Genomic DNA, 19,537 nt, shown 5'->3' on the forward strand with positions numbered 1-19,537 from the left:
ACAGACAGTATGTTTCCTTTTATTCTATTTATCATGAGTTAAAATTGTGTGCTTGGCACTTTCTTTTATTTACATATATTAGGTTGTCCTTTGTTTTGGGCTGTTTGTTTTTTTTTTTATGTTACCATTCATTTATCACAGGCCACTGTGGAATCTATAATGAGAGATAAGATGCCCAAAAAAGGTGGAAGATGGTGGTTTTCATGGCGAGGGAGAAACAGCACTATTAAAGAGGTAAGTTTAAAAGCAGAGTTTCTTTCTGGGTGCAGTTGGAATGCTGGATACCTCCATATTCATCCCTCAGAGCTTTGCTTCTGGGGATAGCTCCATACTCGCTGACTGAAGACACTCACGTTAAAAGATGTATAAAGCAGGACCCAAAGTCTGACTCCTGTTGACTTCAGAAAGCCTTGGATTAGACCCTTATCTGAAACATCTGACTGCGGTGTTTTGATTTTACATTTCTGTTCATTACAGAGACTTGAAGCAGTGTTATCTAATGGGTTAAATCTGTTTCTGGGACCTAGAACTGAAGAATTGTGCCACTAATTTGATGTCTTTGTGCAGATTGCCTACCTTTCTGCAGCTTTCTTTTGACATTTGAAAAATATAGATATTTATGACTAGAGTGAGCTGTAAAATTCAGCAAAACCTAAGATGGAAAAATGAGTATATATTAGTTTTAACATTCTTTTTGAATTTCTTTTCTGGGCATTAAAAGTTTGTGGTAACAACCTTAAAACCATGGATGAACTTTAAAGCACAGTGAAAAAAAGCAAAACTTTATATGAAGTATTGATCTCCTGTCTAGACATATTTAATCTTTAAAGTTGGCTAATAAAATCTCTCCAATTAATTTACAGTATTGAAGCATTAGAACTTGAGGGGAGAAAATGACTTCTAATTCATTTTTATGGCTGTGTTTCAGTAGATGAACTTTTCAGATTTGTATGAAATAACCATTGTACTTATCTGTGGGTATGAGCTTCAGAACATGAAATTTTAATTTTTACAATTTGTTGAACTTTTTAGAATTTCTTTCTGAGTAGAATTATTTGCTTATATGTTGAGCTGTGGCAGCTCAATGGGAAGGTGTTGCTGTCATTCATTTCTCTCAAAATCATTGTGTATTTAAAAATCTTTCTTGTGTGGGACGAAATTTATCAGAGCTTAGCATCTATTCAAGGTAAAAGCAGTCTGGAAAGTTTTATTGAATTAAATATTTTAGTGATTCCTTGGAATGTAATTCTAAAAATTTGCAGAATCATACCTTGCTTTTTCAAGTGAAATCTAGCTATTTGAGGTGCATGAGCTGAGGTAGCTATGGGATTGATCCCAGAATGTCAACAGTGCTAGCCATGTAAAATCTGGTATTTCTGTACCTTTTCCATGCAAAACCAAATCTTAATTCTTCCTCTGAGTTTTATACTTTCAGCTTTTTAGTTCTTTGTGCAGCCTTATTTCTTAATAAAACCACAAATTTTACTTTTCTATAAACAAAGAAAGAAAAATCTCACCTGTTTTTGTGTATGCTGTTGATTTTTACCAACTCTGTACACCACAGAATTTCATTCTCAAATATTTTTTCTAAACACTTGCTCTGTGCCCAACAAGAGAGCCACGGCATCTCGTACTTGTATTTTACAGGAAACAAAGCCAGAGCAAGGTATGAGTGGGAGTGGACTAACAGGAGACAGCTCTTCGCAGATGATGGCAAACAGGTACCCAAAAAACTACTTGTACCTGAAGCAAACAGGAGTTACTGTCTCAAAAGGAAAGCAAGCTACATTTGAACAAAGGAACACCGCAACAATGAAATATGTTCAATTTGCTATTCATTTCACCAAATGAGTGCAGATAAGAAGGCTCTAGCCCTGGCAGGGTTGCAGACCCTGCAAGTGTGCTCTAGCATTTCCAGCTTATGGTTTGGTTGGCAGTTCTGTGACAAGTGTTCCAGCCTCCGGTATTGAACAGATATTCCAGCCCCTTGAAAACAAGAATAATGGGAACAGTTCTCCAAAGTTATCTGTATCTGTCTGAGTTCTAAGGGAACATCATAGATGACCCCAGGTTGTTGTATCTTCCCAGTTGCTAAAATTTCTGATTTAAGCATATTTGTGACCTGACATCTTTATATGTTCCTGCATATCTTAGAACTTCAGGGGCCTAAGACTTGCCAGGGTTTTTTCATTGGCAGTAGGTAGGAAAATGTCATGGTTTCCTATTATTTCTTTCAAGGATTGCAAGTCTTCTGCTTCTTGTGTTCTAAACAGATAAACTGTATGGCCAGAAACTCTCCTTTAGGAGGGTTCCACAAGATGGGCCCCAGAAGCTCTGGAGGGATGAGTTAGCCAGGGGCAGCTCTCCTGCCTTGCCTCTTTGCTGTACATACAGATCTTACTGCAAGGACAGCCCACATCTGTGTTGTCTGCACTTAGAGCTGAAGAGGGCCATAAGACCCAGATTTAAATATGCTTTATGCTGATGAAGCTAAGTTATTAGTGAAACAAAAAGAAAGAAGAAATGCTATTTTTGCATTAGCTCTCATTCTTTCTGGAGGTCAGCAGTTGCAGTCCAGGAGAATTTGCTGGAATGAGGATTCCCTATTCTGTAGGAGACCAGCTGTTGTCTCAGTTGCCTCTGTTTTCTGAATTTGTGAGATCCACAGAATGAATCGAAAAGATTGATTTTTCTCTTTAGTGATGACAAATGGCATTTACGTCTGTTGTTTCTTATATCGTTGTTTAAAGATAAGCTTTAAAGTGGGATTAGATTTAAAGCAGGCTAGATGCTGTAATCAGCGTTCTTTGTTTAAATTTTAACTGACCTTAGAAATCTGTCGTTAAGAATTTATTGCTTACAAGCACAGTGCGGTGACTGAAATGCTGAGTAGCGCTTTTGAGATGTGATGTTACAAAGGATAATAAAATGCTGTTTTAAATGTTGCTAATTATGAGAAGTGGTGTCTTGATATTGGGTCAAGACTTTCTAACATCAAACATAATCCAGCTGTGGTAGAAATAAGAGGCCAAATGCTGACTGTTTTAAAAATGAGATTTGTAGGATCTTAAAGGATATTTTAGCTGCCACCTGAGGTGATAGTTTTGTTTACTGTAGGAATACCTTCTGAAGAAAAATATCCTTAAAAATTTTCTGAAAAAAGAGATGTGTCAGAAAAAAATGTTTTTATACTGCTGTGTATTTAAAAAGACATAGTGTGAAGGAACTCCAGTTTATGGCTTTTCATTGTCACAGCCTGAACAGGGTAATCCTGCAAAGTATCTTGGAAAAGAATAATCCAGGGCACAAAAATTGTTCACTGAAAGAGAAGAAGAAGAGGGAGTTATTTTCTGTAACAAAATTACCGTCACCATAGTTGGGATTTTTTTTTATTAATTGCTAAATTGTATGGAAAAAAGCCAATATGACAAAACCCCATTTCTTCATCTGAATTGAGTGATTTTTTGTAGTTACAGTATCTAACGGGTATTTTTTACCATCTATGAGATTTTTATGAGTCAACGACATATTAATTTACATCTATTAAGTTAAAGTGGTGAGAAATAGCATATAGACAACTGAATGACTAGAAGAATCCAAGTATGAATAACGGGGAACAGGCATGAATGAAAATTCAGCACTTCACTGATATATTTGCAGCCAGGTTGTGAATGACCTCTTGAGAGACAGTACTTAGGAGCAAAGAATCAATGACTTATTTGGTGATTCACTGTTAATGCATTTTTAATGGATACTGAGATGCACTTACTGAGATAGCATCATTTTCTGTGTTCGCAATGTTGCAGAATAAAAGATGAATCTTCGTCAAGTGATGAAGACCCTAGATCTGCCAAACAAAACCTTGAGTCATTACAAACCAGCTCCAGTCATCTTTCATTATTGTCTGGAGTCAGTTACAAAAAAACCCTTCGACTCACTTCTGACCAGCTTGTGAGTTAATTTTACCTCCTTGTCCTGAAATGCCATTTCTAATACAACAAGAACCATGCTATTATTCAGGCTTGCAAGGCTTAATTAGTTCTTACTGATTGAATTTAATCCTGTCTTTTATTACATTTTTCAAAAAAATTTTCCTTTTCAGTATTAAGCATGAATGTTGTACCTTGCAATAAGTGTTGGGTTTCAAAGATTGGGAGACATGGGATCCCATTTAGATAAATATCAAAATTAAATTCCAAAGTCTGTATTTTGTAAAGTGACTAAGTGTGCTGGAACCACATCCTTTCTAAATTATGTATAATGTGCGTATTTGTGTAGATGTCAGCTCACAGGCCTATATTTTTTTCCTTTTCCGTCATTCTTAGGCAGACAGGCACATTTTACGCAAACACAGTCTTCTTTGAGTAGCTTCTGAAAGAGCTGCTTGTGAATTTACTCTGAGGGCAAGCTATTAATTTCTTGGGAGCCAAATCTCTTCCTCTGTGACGGAGATGTTTTGACTAATAGTGACAAAACTTGCTGTTTTGTGTTCACTTTGTTCCTATTCGATTTGGAAAAATTGGCTACTTTAGAGGAATACTTTTTGTGTTGTTATCTACAGCCAATTAATTTTCTAAAAGAAAAACACACAAGGAATACATCATTAGGCAGCCCATCACTCACTGGCTCAACAGTTTGTAAGAAATGTGGAATTTGTTGCAAGAGACAGATGGGTTTTGTTTGTTATTGTCTATAGCAAATGGAAACGGTTACACAAACATATTGATACTTAGTTTTCACATTCAGAAAATAAGCAGGACTTAGCTGAAGCCAAACTACTTTTAGATTGGTTTCTTAAGGAAACACTCTCTATAAGTCTTATCAGTTACCTGTCAGTTGTTCAGCATTTGCACCTCTCTTCAGCTGTTAACCCGTTGACTAACTGCAGTGAAATAGAACAGAGGAAAAAGAGACACTTAAAGTGTTAAACTCCTGCAGCTTCTGTGAAAATGAATGTCTGCGTCCATAAATAAACACAAATCACTAGTCTCTTGCCCAACAAGTAGCTAAGTGACACAGGAGGCAGTGGAAGAGAAGGGCAGGGAAGTGGGAGAGTTAAGGAAACTTGGTGAGGACTAGAGGGTGCTAGGTCATATGGTGTGAAAAATGGGTTATTATAGGAAAAAGTGTAGTACCATAGAACACAGATCCATATATAAGCACTCTTCATTGGTTTCACTGTTCATGGAACTTCTTGTTAACCATTTTTCTTTCTCTCCCCATATCTATATATAGATGGGGAAAAAAACCTGACAGTCCCTAGTCCACAGTTTGTTGTTTATGTGAACTTTTCAGGGTTGTTTTTTCATATCCATTACTGTAAAACAAGTTTTTTTGTTATTTTCTGCTCTCTAAATCAATGCTTAAAGATGCATCATGTGGGGCAAACCTCTGCTACCATTTAGACAATAGCTCTGCTGAAAGCAGTAAGATTCAGTGTGACCAAAGCAATGATCATCTGTGCCTTTGTGTTTGTACTAGGTCCATTTCACACACTCAGTTTGTTGATTATCTTGCTGATAATGTCTTGCAGAAAAACTTAAAGCTAAAGAATGGCCCCAATGATGTGACCTTTAGTGTTACAACACAGTATCAAGGCACTTGCCGCTGCGAGGGCACCATTTACCTGTGGAATTGGGATGATAAAGTTATTATTTCTGACATTGATGGAACAATCACACGGTGAGTTCATGAACAGGGAGAAGCTTTATCTGCAAGGACAAGTTGTCCTTTGGACTAAAGCAGAAAGAGTATTTAACAGGGAATTAAGGCAAAGAATGATCACATTCCAGTATTTTTTAAAGTTTGCTGTCAACCAATACAAGAATCATTGGCTGGATTCTTAATTTCATAAAGACATGTGCCATATGTGCCCATTATTTGTCACTACTGTTTTCTCATGATAGTATTTATAGTAGTATTGGAAGACCTTCCACAAGATCATAAACTCTTTGCCACATTGCACTTGTGAAGTACACTGGATACGTTAAAAAGAAGAAACACCTAAATTCTGTTTTAAGAGACATTACTGGGGCATTCCGGTGGGAGGCATTATTATCTAGAAGATAAGGCACTAAGTTCAGTGTCAGAATTAGAATTTGATAGAGTGTTTCAGATAGCACTTAGGGTCAAAAAAGGTGATTTTGGAGTGACCAAAATGGTTCAGTCGTTGGGTGATTATTTACATTGTGGAAAACAGTTGTTTGAAACAGGGAAGCACTTATGAAAAATGTAAAAATTTGCTTTTGACCTTTTAAAATGAAACACTTAAATTTGTTTCAAAATCCATTTGTTTCAAAAATCAAACTTAGCTATAACTAATTTAAAAAAAAGGAGGAAAAATAATTTCCAAGACCAATTTTGTGTGGATTAAAATACTTGATTTAAACTGAAACTTTTTTTGTGTGTGATTTTTCAGTTGTAGGGCAATTTTTGTTTTTTGGAGCTAACACAAATGAATTCCCCTCACATGCTTTTTTTTTTTTTTTTTTAAGCTTCAGGAAAGCAAGGGGTAGTCTGCTCCTCTGTGTGCTGTTGAGCTGACTGGACAGTTATTGAATCACTTTTTCTTACAGTACTTCTGCAAATTCATCTTAGGTGACTGCCCAGTCTTTTTTCTCTAAGATGCAAGACATTCAGAGTGTGGATTATATGTCTGGTGTATTTGCATAATGCTTAGTCAAATGAGATACTCAGTTGTTGGAACTTCTAGATGTTACTACAATGTAAATAATTTTCTTTTATGTAAAATGGGAAATACACTGAAATCAGTATAGCTATTTCATAATACTTTGTACGTGATCAGCAGGCTTGTCTACGTGGAGAAGTTAATCTGATGTAAGCTAGAATGTGACTTTGTCTTGTGCTTGCCATTTCACATTAACTCCCCTTAGGGGTAGTTTTGGTTTATTTAGAAAACATTCAACCTAAACTTTATAAAAATATGCTTAGTACTGACCAGTCTACTGCATGCTTTTGACTGCTATATGCTATAACTTCCATTTTATCCTGTAGCTCACTAGCTTATTCATGAAGACAAATCTTGGGGTGCAGAGTTATTAAAGCAACATGGCAAAAGATGGGCATGTCAGTCTGAATTGAAAGAAATGATAATAAATTCTTCTGATCACAATCGATGCCTTACAGAAAACCTTAGCTTTTTGTGTCACCAGCCAAATAAGCGGTCAGGGGTATTTGTATTAGCCCCATCTCTTATTACTTAAAGAGTCTAAGATTGATTTTGACCTTTTTGAAGATTTTTTTTCAGTTCATTTTTATTGTTTTTCCTTTATTCAGGTCAGATACTTTAGGCCATATTCTGCCTACTCTTGGCAAAGACTGGACACACCAAGGGATTGCAAAGTTGTACCATAAAGTGAGCCAGTGAGTATTCAGTAAATCATGAGTCTGTGTCTCTGTGTGTGTTTATTCATTTGCACATAAAAATTAAAATCTGCAGACTTCTCTTAACCTATAAGACTGACTATTTCATCATTATCTCATCACTTCAGTGATGTTTACACAGTGTAAACATCTGCTCTGGGGTATCCAGAACAAAAGCTGTTTTGTAATATTAAGAGCAAAAGCCCCCTACCAATGAGCAGTGATTGCTATCCCAACCATCCCAAACAGATAGTTAGTTATAGTTTAGTTCTGAAAACTCTAGTAATTTGAATGGGTTGTGTCACTTGAGCGAGAAGAACTTCTTTGCAAACTCGCAGTTGCAACAGGATTAATTCACAAAACGCTAATACATGTTCCCTTCTCTCCTTCTTGAGGATATTATGAAATACATAAGGACTGTTCAACTCAGGGGGTCACTGTGGGTGGGGTTCTTCTTGCCAGATGTTACTTGCCTAGAAGTTAGGTTGATGCAATGGTGAGGACAGAGACACAGGCATCTTCATCAGTCATGCAAGGCTGCACAGGAAGAATCAACTTGGGGGAAGTTCCTTCTCTTTCCACTGAGTAGAAATAGTTTGGACTTAAACTGTCTAAACGCTAAGCTTCTAAAGCCTAATCTCACCCTTAAAGCAGCAATGTCTTACCTTGAACAGAAATGGGCCCCTTTCAGATACTCATTGCTAATAGCCATGTATTTTTGTTTGTTGTATAAATAATGATGAGCTTCCAGGACAGGCATGATGGTCTTTGTTACTGATGGTTGTACAGTTTTTGTTATTTTCCTTGTATATATTTTTGTTATTATTCAGTTATTAAATTGCAAATTTATGCAGATTCAGTCTTAAAATATTTTTGTGTCACTGGTTAATTTCTAGAGCAGGTGTTGAGTAAACATTGTTTGAAATGTAATTTAAAAGCATCAAAAGTCAATAAGACACATGCTGTGAAAAGCCTGTGGGCTTGTGTTACGTGGAAAAATCAACTACTGAGCTACATATCCCAGCTCACACTGATCTGCACTAGCGCCTGTTGGCCCACAGAAATAAATACTTTCTGTGTTACAGTGGGTGAAAGGACCTGGATTCGTCATACTCACTTGTTACTTGTGCACCTGATGTAAGCAGTGGAGAAAGACAGGCACCTTCAAAAAGAGATTTGATATGCCTGAGATCTAATGGTGATTTGAAATAACTATTTTTCTCCATTGGCTATTGAGGAAATGTTGGACAACAGTAGAACAGCAGAGCTTTAGGTCAGTTAATTTCATTAGCCTGGAGAGAATCCTAGAATGACATAGTACAAGATATCCCAAAAAACCATGGGCTACTTCCTCTGATGTATACGAACAGGAGAAGAAACGGTCAAACCGTACTAACATACGTGGGGTGTTGGTGTGGGAATGCCTCTATGTGAGTAAGGCTAGTGTAAGAGTACAGATGCAGTGCTGGTTCTCCAGATAGATTGTGCAATGTAGTCAAGCCATTGTGTGCACTGGCAAATCAAAAGCTGAGAGTATACTGAGTTTTTTGTATAGTGATTGAGGGGGGAAAAAAGGAAATGAGGAGAAAAATTAATTGATGTGTGGATGGGATTGAATGAAGTATCCGTTGTATTCTGATGTTTAGGTATTTAAATTTTAACTTCTACCAAAAGCATGCCTGGTTGTTCCCCAGTTATTCAGGTTGATACTTCTGCCCTCTGCCCAAAACCTGTTTTCCTTTATTTCATTAAATTCAGCTATTCTTACATATTAAAATTACCATAAATGTTTGAAGAGCCTCTGGTACACATCACAACTCTCCTCTTAGTTAATCTGATTTGTTCCATGCACTAAGGTTATGTTAAGGTTGATTTATTGCTTTTTGTTTGACACGGATGATAAATTATAAATTATGGATGATGGAATCTAAATTATGCCAGAGACACTGATCCAGGCTTTTACTCTGTATAGGTGTAAGTGATTATAAAAAAGGCAGGACAGCCTGGGAATTCACATGCAGAGCAGTATTTAGTTCTGTTGTTAACTTCTACATTACATTTGGTGAAATTGTTAATTAAATTTTTTTAATTGCAGTTGTTATTTCTATGCCTGCCAGCATTGCCTATTGTTGGAGCTTTGGTGACCATAAACATAGGGAAAAAAGATTTGAGTCATGTTGTTATTTGAATTACTGAGTTAATTGTGTAGCAGCTACATATTATAGCAGAACGCTATGTAAATATGTAATAGTTAGATTTAATGACCATGAATACAGTCAATAGTGTATTCCTTTATTTCATGAACAATTTCTTTATAGGACTTGCAAAATAAATTGCTATTGATTGCTAAATAAATAAATAAATTGCTAAGCTGAACTGACATCATCAAACTCTGTTCTAACATGGAGAGAAGCAAGGTATCTGGAAAAGGGTAACCTGTGACTTCTCCTGAAACTTTTATTTCAGTTTGAAGTCAAAGATTACTTCTAATACTATGTTTTGAAGTTCAGATTGCTCACATTTGAAGGAAAATGTTGCACATAAACTAATCTTTTTCTGCAGACGCCCAAAGGCAGGAATAAAGCACTGTTAATACAGCAAAGATTAATACACCATTGTTTGCTTTATGGCAAGTGTTTTCCTCTTAGCAGATACAATTTCAGTTAATTCTAAGGAGTATGATTCCAACATATAGGGGCAGATAGATGACCATAGCCATGAAAAGATCAGAGATAAATGAATCCTCTCTTGGTGTAAATCAGTAACATCAGTGGGGCTAGACATATTTTAATTACGCAAGGTTCTGACATCAATGTTTTTACTTCTTTTTAATAAGTCTAGGTTAAACATAAGTCTGTTTAACAGTCATGATTGATTCATGTAGAAACAAACTCACAGAATTATTAATATCAAAACACTTGCTTTATTTTTACAGTGATTTCTTCTTTTTTTTTCTTTTCACAGAAATGGATATAAATTTTTGTACTGTTCAGCACGTGCTATTGGAATGGCAGACATGACCAGAGGGTACTTGCACTGGGTCAATGAACGAGGAACCGTGCTGCCTCAAGGGCCAGTGTTACTGAGTCCAAGCAGCCTATTCTCAGCTTTTCACAGGTATTGTAACGTTACTTTATGCAGAAAGAAAAGAGGTTGGTGAAGGCTGAAGCCTCGGCTTTTTTGTGAGTGCTAGAAATCATTCATAATGTTTTTCTTATGCATTGATGCAAAATTTAATTAAGAGGAAATTTGGTTAGAGAAAGACCAAAATCTAATAGATAATCATGTTGCTTATTTGATCTCTTCGACAGGCCTCACTATACATCTAAGTTCACTGTTTAGCCATAGGTATTGCTTGTTGGCTTCATCATAGGTTTTTTCTTGTTACTAGTGTGTAATATTTACCTGTGGTAAAAACGTGAGCATTTTAATAGCAACCACTCTGTCTTGACTTGTAAGGTTTCTAATTTGCATAAATATTTTTTACGGAAGAATATTACCTGGTGGGTTTTGAAGAAATTCATGTGAAAATGAAATGAACTTGCTATGCGCTTGACTGCATTGTGGAATTCTGTGTGGATGGTGGTGTTCTTTCTAGATGTTGATGTGTAATAAGTGAGTCATAATAGCACAGATTGTGAATATCATGCCTTCTTCCTAATTCAGTGAAGCTTGTCAAACGATTACTGAAAATATTGTATGCTGTTAAAAGCTGCTGTGACAGGATTTATTTCATTAGAATTTTTAATGAAAAGTTGTTCAGATGTTCTCCTGATTGAGTGGCATGCTGCAGACTGTCTTACCAGTTGTGTTCTAAATATAAGAGACCTTGGAGACATTATAGTGCAGTTCTTGGACTGATTGAATAATAGATGCACTGAAAGGGTAGCTACTGTTATATTATCTGTATCTAGAAATATATTTAAAGTGATACCCATTTTGATATCATTTAGACTAAAGGATATCCATCTTTCAGTATATACTATCTTAACTACTGTGATATGTGGGCAAGAAATGACATCATTGTTACCCATAGATTTAATTATGTGGTTTTAAGGGCTCTGAGATCAGGTGTATGTGACCTAGGGAAAGATTGTTTTATCCCTCTTTTGCACGTTCTCAAACTTCGATTCACGTGCAGAGCTGCTGTGCCAAAGGGCTGTATTATTCCTGTAGGCTTCTTTACTGTTCACATCTTCCCCTGCATGTGTGCCAGGGCTAGGATGCGGGATTCTGAGCTGCTTCAGTGCTTTTGTGTCATGCTGGTGTCTTCCCATGTTATGGGAGCTCCAGGCTCTGCCACCTGTTCAGCCTCCTTGCCAAGAGAGGTGATTGTGAAAAGGCTTTTGCCTAGATTGAGATAACTCCTCCATTCATTAATGAATTCTATATTTTGAAATGAGCAATTAAAGAGAAAAAGAAGATTCCTTTGTTCCTTAACTTCTGCTAATTAGCAGTGATGGATGACCCTGACCATAAAAGTATCTTAACAGGCTGAGGTGCTTCTAGTACATATGGTAATTGCAGTCCTTTTTTTTTAAAAAAAAAAAAGGCTATACACAGTGAATGGTAATATAATCTATGAATCATTCTTCAGTTCTCAGGAAGCAGTTTATTTAATGCCAATTCATGTCTCATAAATTTTTATTTAGCAGTTACTCCTTGTAATCAACTGTCCTTGCTCAGTAGGCATCTTTACCTTTAGATTTCAGTAGAAGTTCCCTTGTTTCAGAGGTTTATTTACTGTGCACTTTTACGTAAGCTTGGGAATGCTATTTTGTTTTCACAAGCACTTTGACTTCCAAATGAAGATTTACTGGGAGAAGGGTGGGGGGCCAATAGGAAAATCCAGTTAAGTGAAAAATGGTGAATAAGGAAAATAAAATAGATTATGCTGTATTTCATATGCGGTTACTTAACACTTTTTTTCATCATTTCAGGGAGGTGATAGAAAAGAAGCCAGAAAAATTTAAAGTTCAGTGTTTGACAGACATCAAAAATTTGTTTTATCCTAACACTGAACCCTTTTATGCTGCTTTTGGAAACAGACCTGCTGTAAGTAATAGCTAAAATTTATTTCTGTTGCAGGGAATGGAAAGGTTGCTGTTATTTCCCGATTCTGTTATATTAAAGCCTGGAAGTCTTAAATGGGAGTTAAGATTGCATTTTATTAGACCCTGTACAAAGAATAATATAAAGGTTCTTTCTCAAAGATCTCACAGTTTAGCATGCAAAGAGGCAAATGGAGAAGGAAGAGGGGACAAAGTATAACATCTGCATAAGTTAGCATAATAGCAAATACTGGTTGAAACTCTAACTATATAAAAAATCCCTGTGAAAACACTGATCTCAGTCTAGTCCATACTGCTACAGTCCCAGTGAGCTACTTGTGGAAAAACACACAAAATTCTTCAGATGAGTGTCAGTGGGACATAGACTTCAAACCATAAGTATATTTAAAAGAATTTGGTTGTCCTACTGAAATTTAATGGTTCTGCTTTGCAGAAATACTTAAGTATTCCTTGACATAGGGATGGGAACTCAGGTCTTCCTCACCCAGATGAGGGCTATAAAATTTGTCTGTAGGCTTTTCTTAATCCTGTCCTGGCCTCCAAAATACTTAAATGCATCCCCAAAAGGAAACAGTCAAGTGAAGGAATCGAAACTCCATCTAATCTAAGCAGAGGCAGAAACCCTGGTGTGTGATCTTTCCTCCTTTAAATTGTTAGTTAGCATGGTCCTGGAGATCATTTTGGTACATATGACCAGCACTCTCCCAGGCAATTCCAGCCTCAACCATTCTGTGATGCTGTGAATTCCTCGATATGATTCAAGTGTTAGCTTGGGGCATAGATCTTTCCCAACAGGCATTTCAGATATAGCCATACTGGCTTTCTGTGGAGGGGAGGAGTATAGAGAGTTTAATAGTACTGACAAGACAGTATCACTTTGCTTCAAAGTCAGAGAAGGTAGATATTACGATGGGTACCTAAGAAAGGATAGAGGTTTTGTCTCTCTCTCTGAAGGTCTTTGATAGCATCTAGCTCTCAGCAGGAACATCTAGCTCTCAGCAGGTAGGAAACTTGCTTCCTTTTTCCAGATATTCACTGTTTTGCTAGGCACCTGAGTTTAGAAGCTAACTAAATTAGGCAGATGGGCCCAATATTAGTGCCCAGGAGCCCCACAGAGCTTTTGGTATTTCTTCCATCTCTATATTGGCAGGTAATATTTCCAGTAGAAACTGATGTGTCATATAGTAACGTGTAACGTGAAACATAGTGACATCAGTGTGTTGTTTATGGCTAAGGACCATTGACATGCAGTGTGGATGTATCCACCCTGTTTTGGAAGCTAAACGAATTTAATAGTGTGCTCATGTCCTGGCCATGCAATTTGGCCTTAAGAGAATGGTCTTTGACCCTTTTTATTTCTTCATATGAGTTTGAGAAAGAGCACTCTAGTTGGTTACCTCTTGCTTTTTCTCTAGTTGGTGGAGAGAGAAATAGGCACTTCTGAAGAGTGCCAGCTGTCCATCTTTCTCCACTGACTACAGAGGAATTAAAGGCTCTTAACTGAAGTGCCTGTGGTACGTGGAATGAATTTCAGCCGTAACTGCTCTGTGCTCTAACAGCTTAGATACGTCCAAGAGCTGAAACATTGATAGCTGGGGGAAATTACCACCATAAATATGGACCCTGGACATTATCAGCATGAATGAGGATGCTGGAGGTTGAGAGTTTTAGATGCCTAAATGTTGGACAGAGGTGCCTGACACGATATTTTGACATCTAAGAGATGTTTGCAGGAGTATTAATGTAGGCACAGTTGGAATGACTTCCTTTCGTGACCATGTCCTTACAAACTAATCACTGTTTTAGGGGTCAGTTATGTTTTAACCACTGTACAGTGCTGCAAGATACTCAGTACAATACACTCAGGAAAACAAATATTCTCTGAAAGAAAAATGAAAGTACAATACCTTTACACCCAAATATCATTATTTTTTCTTTTTATTGAATGTTATTTTTGTGTCAAGGGAAATTATTGAAAAAACAAAACAAAACGTGATTTCAATCAATAGTTTAAATTAAAGTAGTAGACTCCAAACCTAGCTGCAACTTATCTGTTTCATGAGAATTTTATTAGGCTGAGTTCAAGTTTGTAACATTCTAGGATAATTTCAGATGCACAATAGTTATGTAAATTTAATAACAATACTGTGCAAATATGTTCTTCTGCGTAGTGTATTCAAGCAAGAATAAAAGCTACTGTGCAAAGGCAGAATCATGTTTTTTTTTTTTTTTTTCCTTCTGTTCAGGACGTTTATTCATACAAACAGGTGGGAGTTTCTTTAAACAGAATATTTACAGTTAACCCCAAAGGAGAACTTATACAGGAGCATGCAAAGACAAACATCTCATCGTAAGTAATCTTTTATCCCTAGCACCTTATAGGCTAAATTAATTTCCTGTTATAATTTATGACTTAAGTTGTCCAAGGATGGATATGATTTTACTAATGAAAGTTTCTTTAGAGTATTTCAAATAAAATATAAAAAATTTAAAATAATATACCAACTTCCCACTTTTCTTCAGTTGAACTGAAGAACTTGTTTAAAGAAAGAACTTGTTTAATATTTAGTTTTAATATATTCCATCTGCTTTAATCATGTAAAGGAATAATCTGTATATAATTTAGTCTGTTTAAAAATGAGATAAATTAGTTTCCTGAAGTCATTTGCATTTTCATGGCCTTTAAATGTATACTTCTCAAAATTTCCCTTTCCTGGAGCTCCAGTCTAGAGGAGCCAGAAAACAAAATCTGAAGATAGGGCTGAGGGCTTCCAACAAGATACTTAGGCACTGTAGCACCTAACACTCAAGGGAAACTGCTTTTGTAAGGTTAATACTGCACACAATGAATGGGAAGGAATAGGTGCATAAAATATGAATACTCAATTGAGCAGGGAGCTGCTGAAGCAAAGCTGGAAAGAAACAGAGAAGCAAAATATGGGGCTTGGATATTTTAGCAGCTGATCTGGGCAGAAAATGTCATCTGTTTCTTACTGGGCAAGTATCTTCTTTGCTTAGAATGAAATGATTTCTGATTAACTGTACTGTAAATCCTCTTTGAAAGCTAGGCACTGAAATCAAGGTTCATTTCATTCATTCAAGAAAGAAGATGATTTGTCCTTGTAAGGGTAGCCATGCCTTGTGCATTATTATCTTAATTCAAAGTAGGAAGATTTGAAATGGTCTGGAATCCTATTTATTTATTTTTCAGTTATGTCAGACTATGTGAAGTGGTTGATCACATTTTCCCTTTGCTGAAAAGAAGCCATTCTTCAGACTTCCCTTGTTCTGATACCTTCAGTCAGTTTACCTACTGGAGAGAACCTCTGCCACCTTTTGAAACTCAGGATATACATCCAGCCTCATCTTAATTGCATCTCCAAATTCTTTGCTTCAGTTCAAAGAATTAATTGAGTGGTACTGAAAGGACATAACTTGACTTCGCAGTCGACAGTTCATCTGGAATCCATAATGTTGTGAGCATTGTATTGATTTGCTGTGAGCAAACTTAGAAATGCTTTTTCATACTAAAAGTCACATTTCCGGATGGCAATGGTGAGTGTTACTAGGAATGGGAGTTACATTCATGTTCATACATGTTCACCTAACTGCCCAAATTGTGCCATACAGTTTCATTACCTAAGGTCAAATACAAGTGTAGTGATGTTGGAGTTACAGTTAAACATGCCATAAGGATTAGTCATAAAGTGATTCTGTGTCTTTTCTGCATCAGTGAAGTCTTCCTTCATCTCATTAGAACCCCCTGCTAGCAAGGGAGCTGAAGGCACTCACCATTCCTGACATCATTTGGCAACGTGGGCAGGGACTGCAGTCCATGTAAAGTAAAAATTCCATTCTCTGAAAGATCATATGATTCTTCCTCTTCCCCCCATCCCTTGACCAACAAATGTTTTTGTAAGGGTTAGTTACTGGTCAGATCCTCAACTGTTGTAAGGCAGTGTAGCCATCAAAGCCAATGGAGCTGTTTTGATTTATTCCAGCCTGTTATTTTGACATGGTAACATTTTTCTGAGGAAAGAAATAATGCACAATCTAAATGGAAGCAAATGAAATAAGATGGCCAGGTTCTGCTACTATCACTCTAATCGAGAAGTACCATGCTTCAAGAAGAGCTAAGTGTGAAAGTGGAAGATGCAGGCCAATGTGTAAAGTGCCCACTGGAGTCAATGGTTTGATTCCAGTGCTTTCCAGTAAAGTCACACACTGAATTTGCCAAATTTCAAGACCATTGCTGAGCCAAGAGCATTGAGGGTTTTGTCAATGCAGCAGTTTTATTTGAAACATCATTTTTGGCTAAAATGTGAACTTTGATGCTGGTGAATGATGCATCTCAGGTTTTTACCATAATACAAAACTGAAAAATCCCATATAAAGAATGGATGTTTTTAGTGTAATTTACTATCTTCTGTAATAATGAAACCTCCTCTATCACCTTCAGTCGCATCCCTGCAAGTTTTTCCCATCTGTTCAGACACAAGCTGTAGATACTGTTTTTGCTACCTGCTTTTGACTGCCTTAAGATTTAACTGTGTGTGTTAGAAGCAATACTGCAGATCAGCTGATAATGTTTTCCAAATGGTCTGCCTTTATGCAATGTGCTACTTGAATTTAAAATGTAGGCATCAAGTGACCATATGCCAAATGATCCTCAAATGTGCTTGTAGCAACAAAAGTGACTTTTTTTTTTCCTTTTAAAATATATTTAAAAGTCTAATTGTTCTCTGAAAGACTGAAAATGGCGTCGTGGGATTCCGTGTATATTGTATTTCAGTACGGTTAAAACAGTGGTTCCCAGGCTGTGGTCTCTGCCTGCTTGTGATCTGTGAGGCTATGGTACATGTTTCACAGCTGCTTTGTAGTGTTTTCAGTTAAGAGTTTAATAATAGGAAGGCAGAGTGGTCCAGGAGAAACTTTAAGATGTGATTGTGGTCTGTTAGCACCCAAAGATTTGGGAGCAGCTGCTCTGTATCCCACTTGCTCTGTATCTATGAATTCTGGTTTTGCAAGCCAAAAGAGTGATAGCAATGAAAGTAGGATGGCAATTCTAAAGTAGAGATTTTCTAATTTTTAGTGCTGCAGGCTTTATCTGGGATGTCAGGGGGCCAATTTATGATTTCCCTGTGCCTTCAATAGTAATTAATGTAAGTGCAATCCGTTACACAGCCGCAGTGTGCAGTGGTGAGCCCAGCCCCAAGTCTTCCTTTTCAAGTGAACTTTACCAGTTTGGGTGAGGTGCATGCCCACTTTGGAGAAGTCAGAATTAGTAAACAAAAACAAAGAGGAAGAAATGTGTGTTTAACAACCCAAGCTGATTATATTGTCTTGAAAGTTTAAAGAAAATGCAAAAATCTTTTTACTTACAGACTGAAGACATTTATTGTGAATTTTCTGAAAGACAATCAGTGAGGATCTCAGGTTGCCAAACTGAGTGGGCTGCATCTCTAAATACAGCTACCCTTCCTTTGTAGGTATTTATTAATACTTGTCATTAATGATTGAATTAATGAGTGAACACACTAACCACATCCTGTCGTAATCTGTTTATGGTAAAGGCCTGTTTCAATCCATTCATTTTGCAAAATAAAACCCAAACCAACCCTTCTCCCCAGCCATTTGGTAAGAAACTGCCAGCTTTGTTATCCTTCACATTAGTTAAGATTTGTTTTCCTAAGTTACTGCACACTGCAGCTTCCATCAGAAGAGGTCTCTGAAAGTTCTCCAGAACTTAAGCGTGTGATGTATTTTTTTATGGCTTAATAAATAGCAAATCCAGGGTTTGTTGTTGCCATTAGTATTTCAGACCAAATGGCAGTGTAAATGAGTGGTCATTTTAATTCTGTCCAATTTTTAAGTGTAGTGCAGCACTGGTATAGGTTACCCAGAGATGCTGTGAAATATCCATCGTGAAGTTTTTCAAGACTTGGCTAAACAAAGCCATGGCTGACTTGATCTAGAGTCGGTGACTGTCAGCTTCAAGCATGAAGTTGGACTAGATGACCTCCAGGGGTCCCTTCTGACCAACATTTCTATGATTCTGTGAAGTTGAACGCCTTACTTCTGACATACTGTATATCCCTTTGTATCTGAAGGTTTAAATATAGTTATATAAACACATATTTGTTGAGTTAATATTTATCAAATTTGCTCACAGGAAAGACAGGCATGAAAATCAAAGTTTTGACCTGACCTACTAGAAACATTGCTTCATCGTAGGTACACTTTCTAAAAAGAGAATAAGACATTTTGATTTGGTGGCTGAGCATTTTTATGCAGTATATATTAGATTGCTTTGTTAATTCGTAAAGAAAAAAAATGGAATGGTTTAACAAATTCCTACTCTTTCTGTGAAAGAAAAAACTAAACTTTGCTTTCAATGTAATGCTGGTTTCTGTTACAGAAGGAATATTTGGCTAACATAGTATAAATATGCAGACACATTAAATAACTGTATATTCTATTTATACAATACACAAACTAGAATGTGCAGCAGTGAGGAGTGACTAATGTTTATTTTCATGAATCTGATGACCATACTGCTCCAGCTGTGTCATGTGAGGGACAGAATACCATACTCATTGCATTAGTTATGTTAAAGATAAAATGTTATTGCTATAATTTTGGGAGGGGAGGGAAAGAGGCGATTGGGTATTTTTATGTGTAGATATGGATTATTATTTCAAAGTCTATTTATATGCAGTATTTACCCTGTAAATGTATGTGCTATTGCAATGATGAAAATCATTTTAACACCTCATTTTGATCTGCTGAATGCAACAAGGATAGAAATATATATTGTAATAAAGGCAAACAGATTAAAAAATAATTTTCTGACTTTCTTTTTCTCTACACTTTGATATTGGCAGAATACTTTTGCAGAACTGTTGAACTGCTGTATTGTGTGATATTTATAGGTCCACTTTTAATTGCTTGTCCCTTATCAGGGCTATCCAGTGTAACTTCCAGCGCTTGCAAAATTTCTGCTGTTCAATTACAGACTTTGATACAGAGCCTCTTCAAACAGAGGGAGACTGGTCTGTGGTGCATCTGGGCTCTGACTGTTT

The 19,537-nt window shown here is 36.7% G+C and overlaps 1 protein-coding gene across 1 annotated transcript in view; it reads left to right on the plus strand.

The window, feature by feature from the left end:
- LPIN1 (lipin 1) overlaps positions 1-19,299 on the plus strand; it is a 50,735-nt gene extending 31,436 nt beyond the window's left edge. The window contains exons 12-21 of the mRNA XM_067294299.1: positions 142-234; positions 1,648-1,721; positions 3,807-3,951; positions 5,534-5,682; positions 7,297-7,383; positions 10,348-10,500; positions 12,324-12,438; positions 14,702-14,805; positions 15,667-16,010; positions 17,840-19,299. Of these exons, the coding sequence (XP_067150400.1) occupies positions 142-234; positions 1,648-1,721; positions 3,807-3,951; positions 5,534-5,682; positions 7,297-7,383; positions 10,348-10,500; positions 12,324-12,438; positions 14,702-14,805; positions 15,667-15,826 (1,080 nt within the window). The 3' untranslated portion in view covers positions 15,827-16,010; positions 17,840-19,299. The remainder of the gene's footprint in view (positions 1-141; positions 235-1,647; positions 1,722-3,806; positions 3,952-5,533; positions 5,683-7,296; positions 7,384-10,347; positions 10,501-12,323; positions 12,439-14,701; positions 14,806-15,666; positions 16,011-17,839) is intronic.
- The last annotated feature ends 238 nt before the right edge of the window (positions 19,300-19,537 follow it).

The sequence above is a fragment of the Apteryx mantelli genome, chromosome 3 (genome assembly GCF_036417845.1).
Source record: "Apteryx mantelli isolate bAptMan1 chromosome 3, bAptMan1.hap1, whole genome shotgun sequence".
Classification (NCBI taxonomy): Eukaryota; Metazoa; Chordata; class Aves; order Apterygiformes; family Apterygidae; genus Apteryx; species Apteryx mantelli.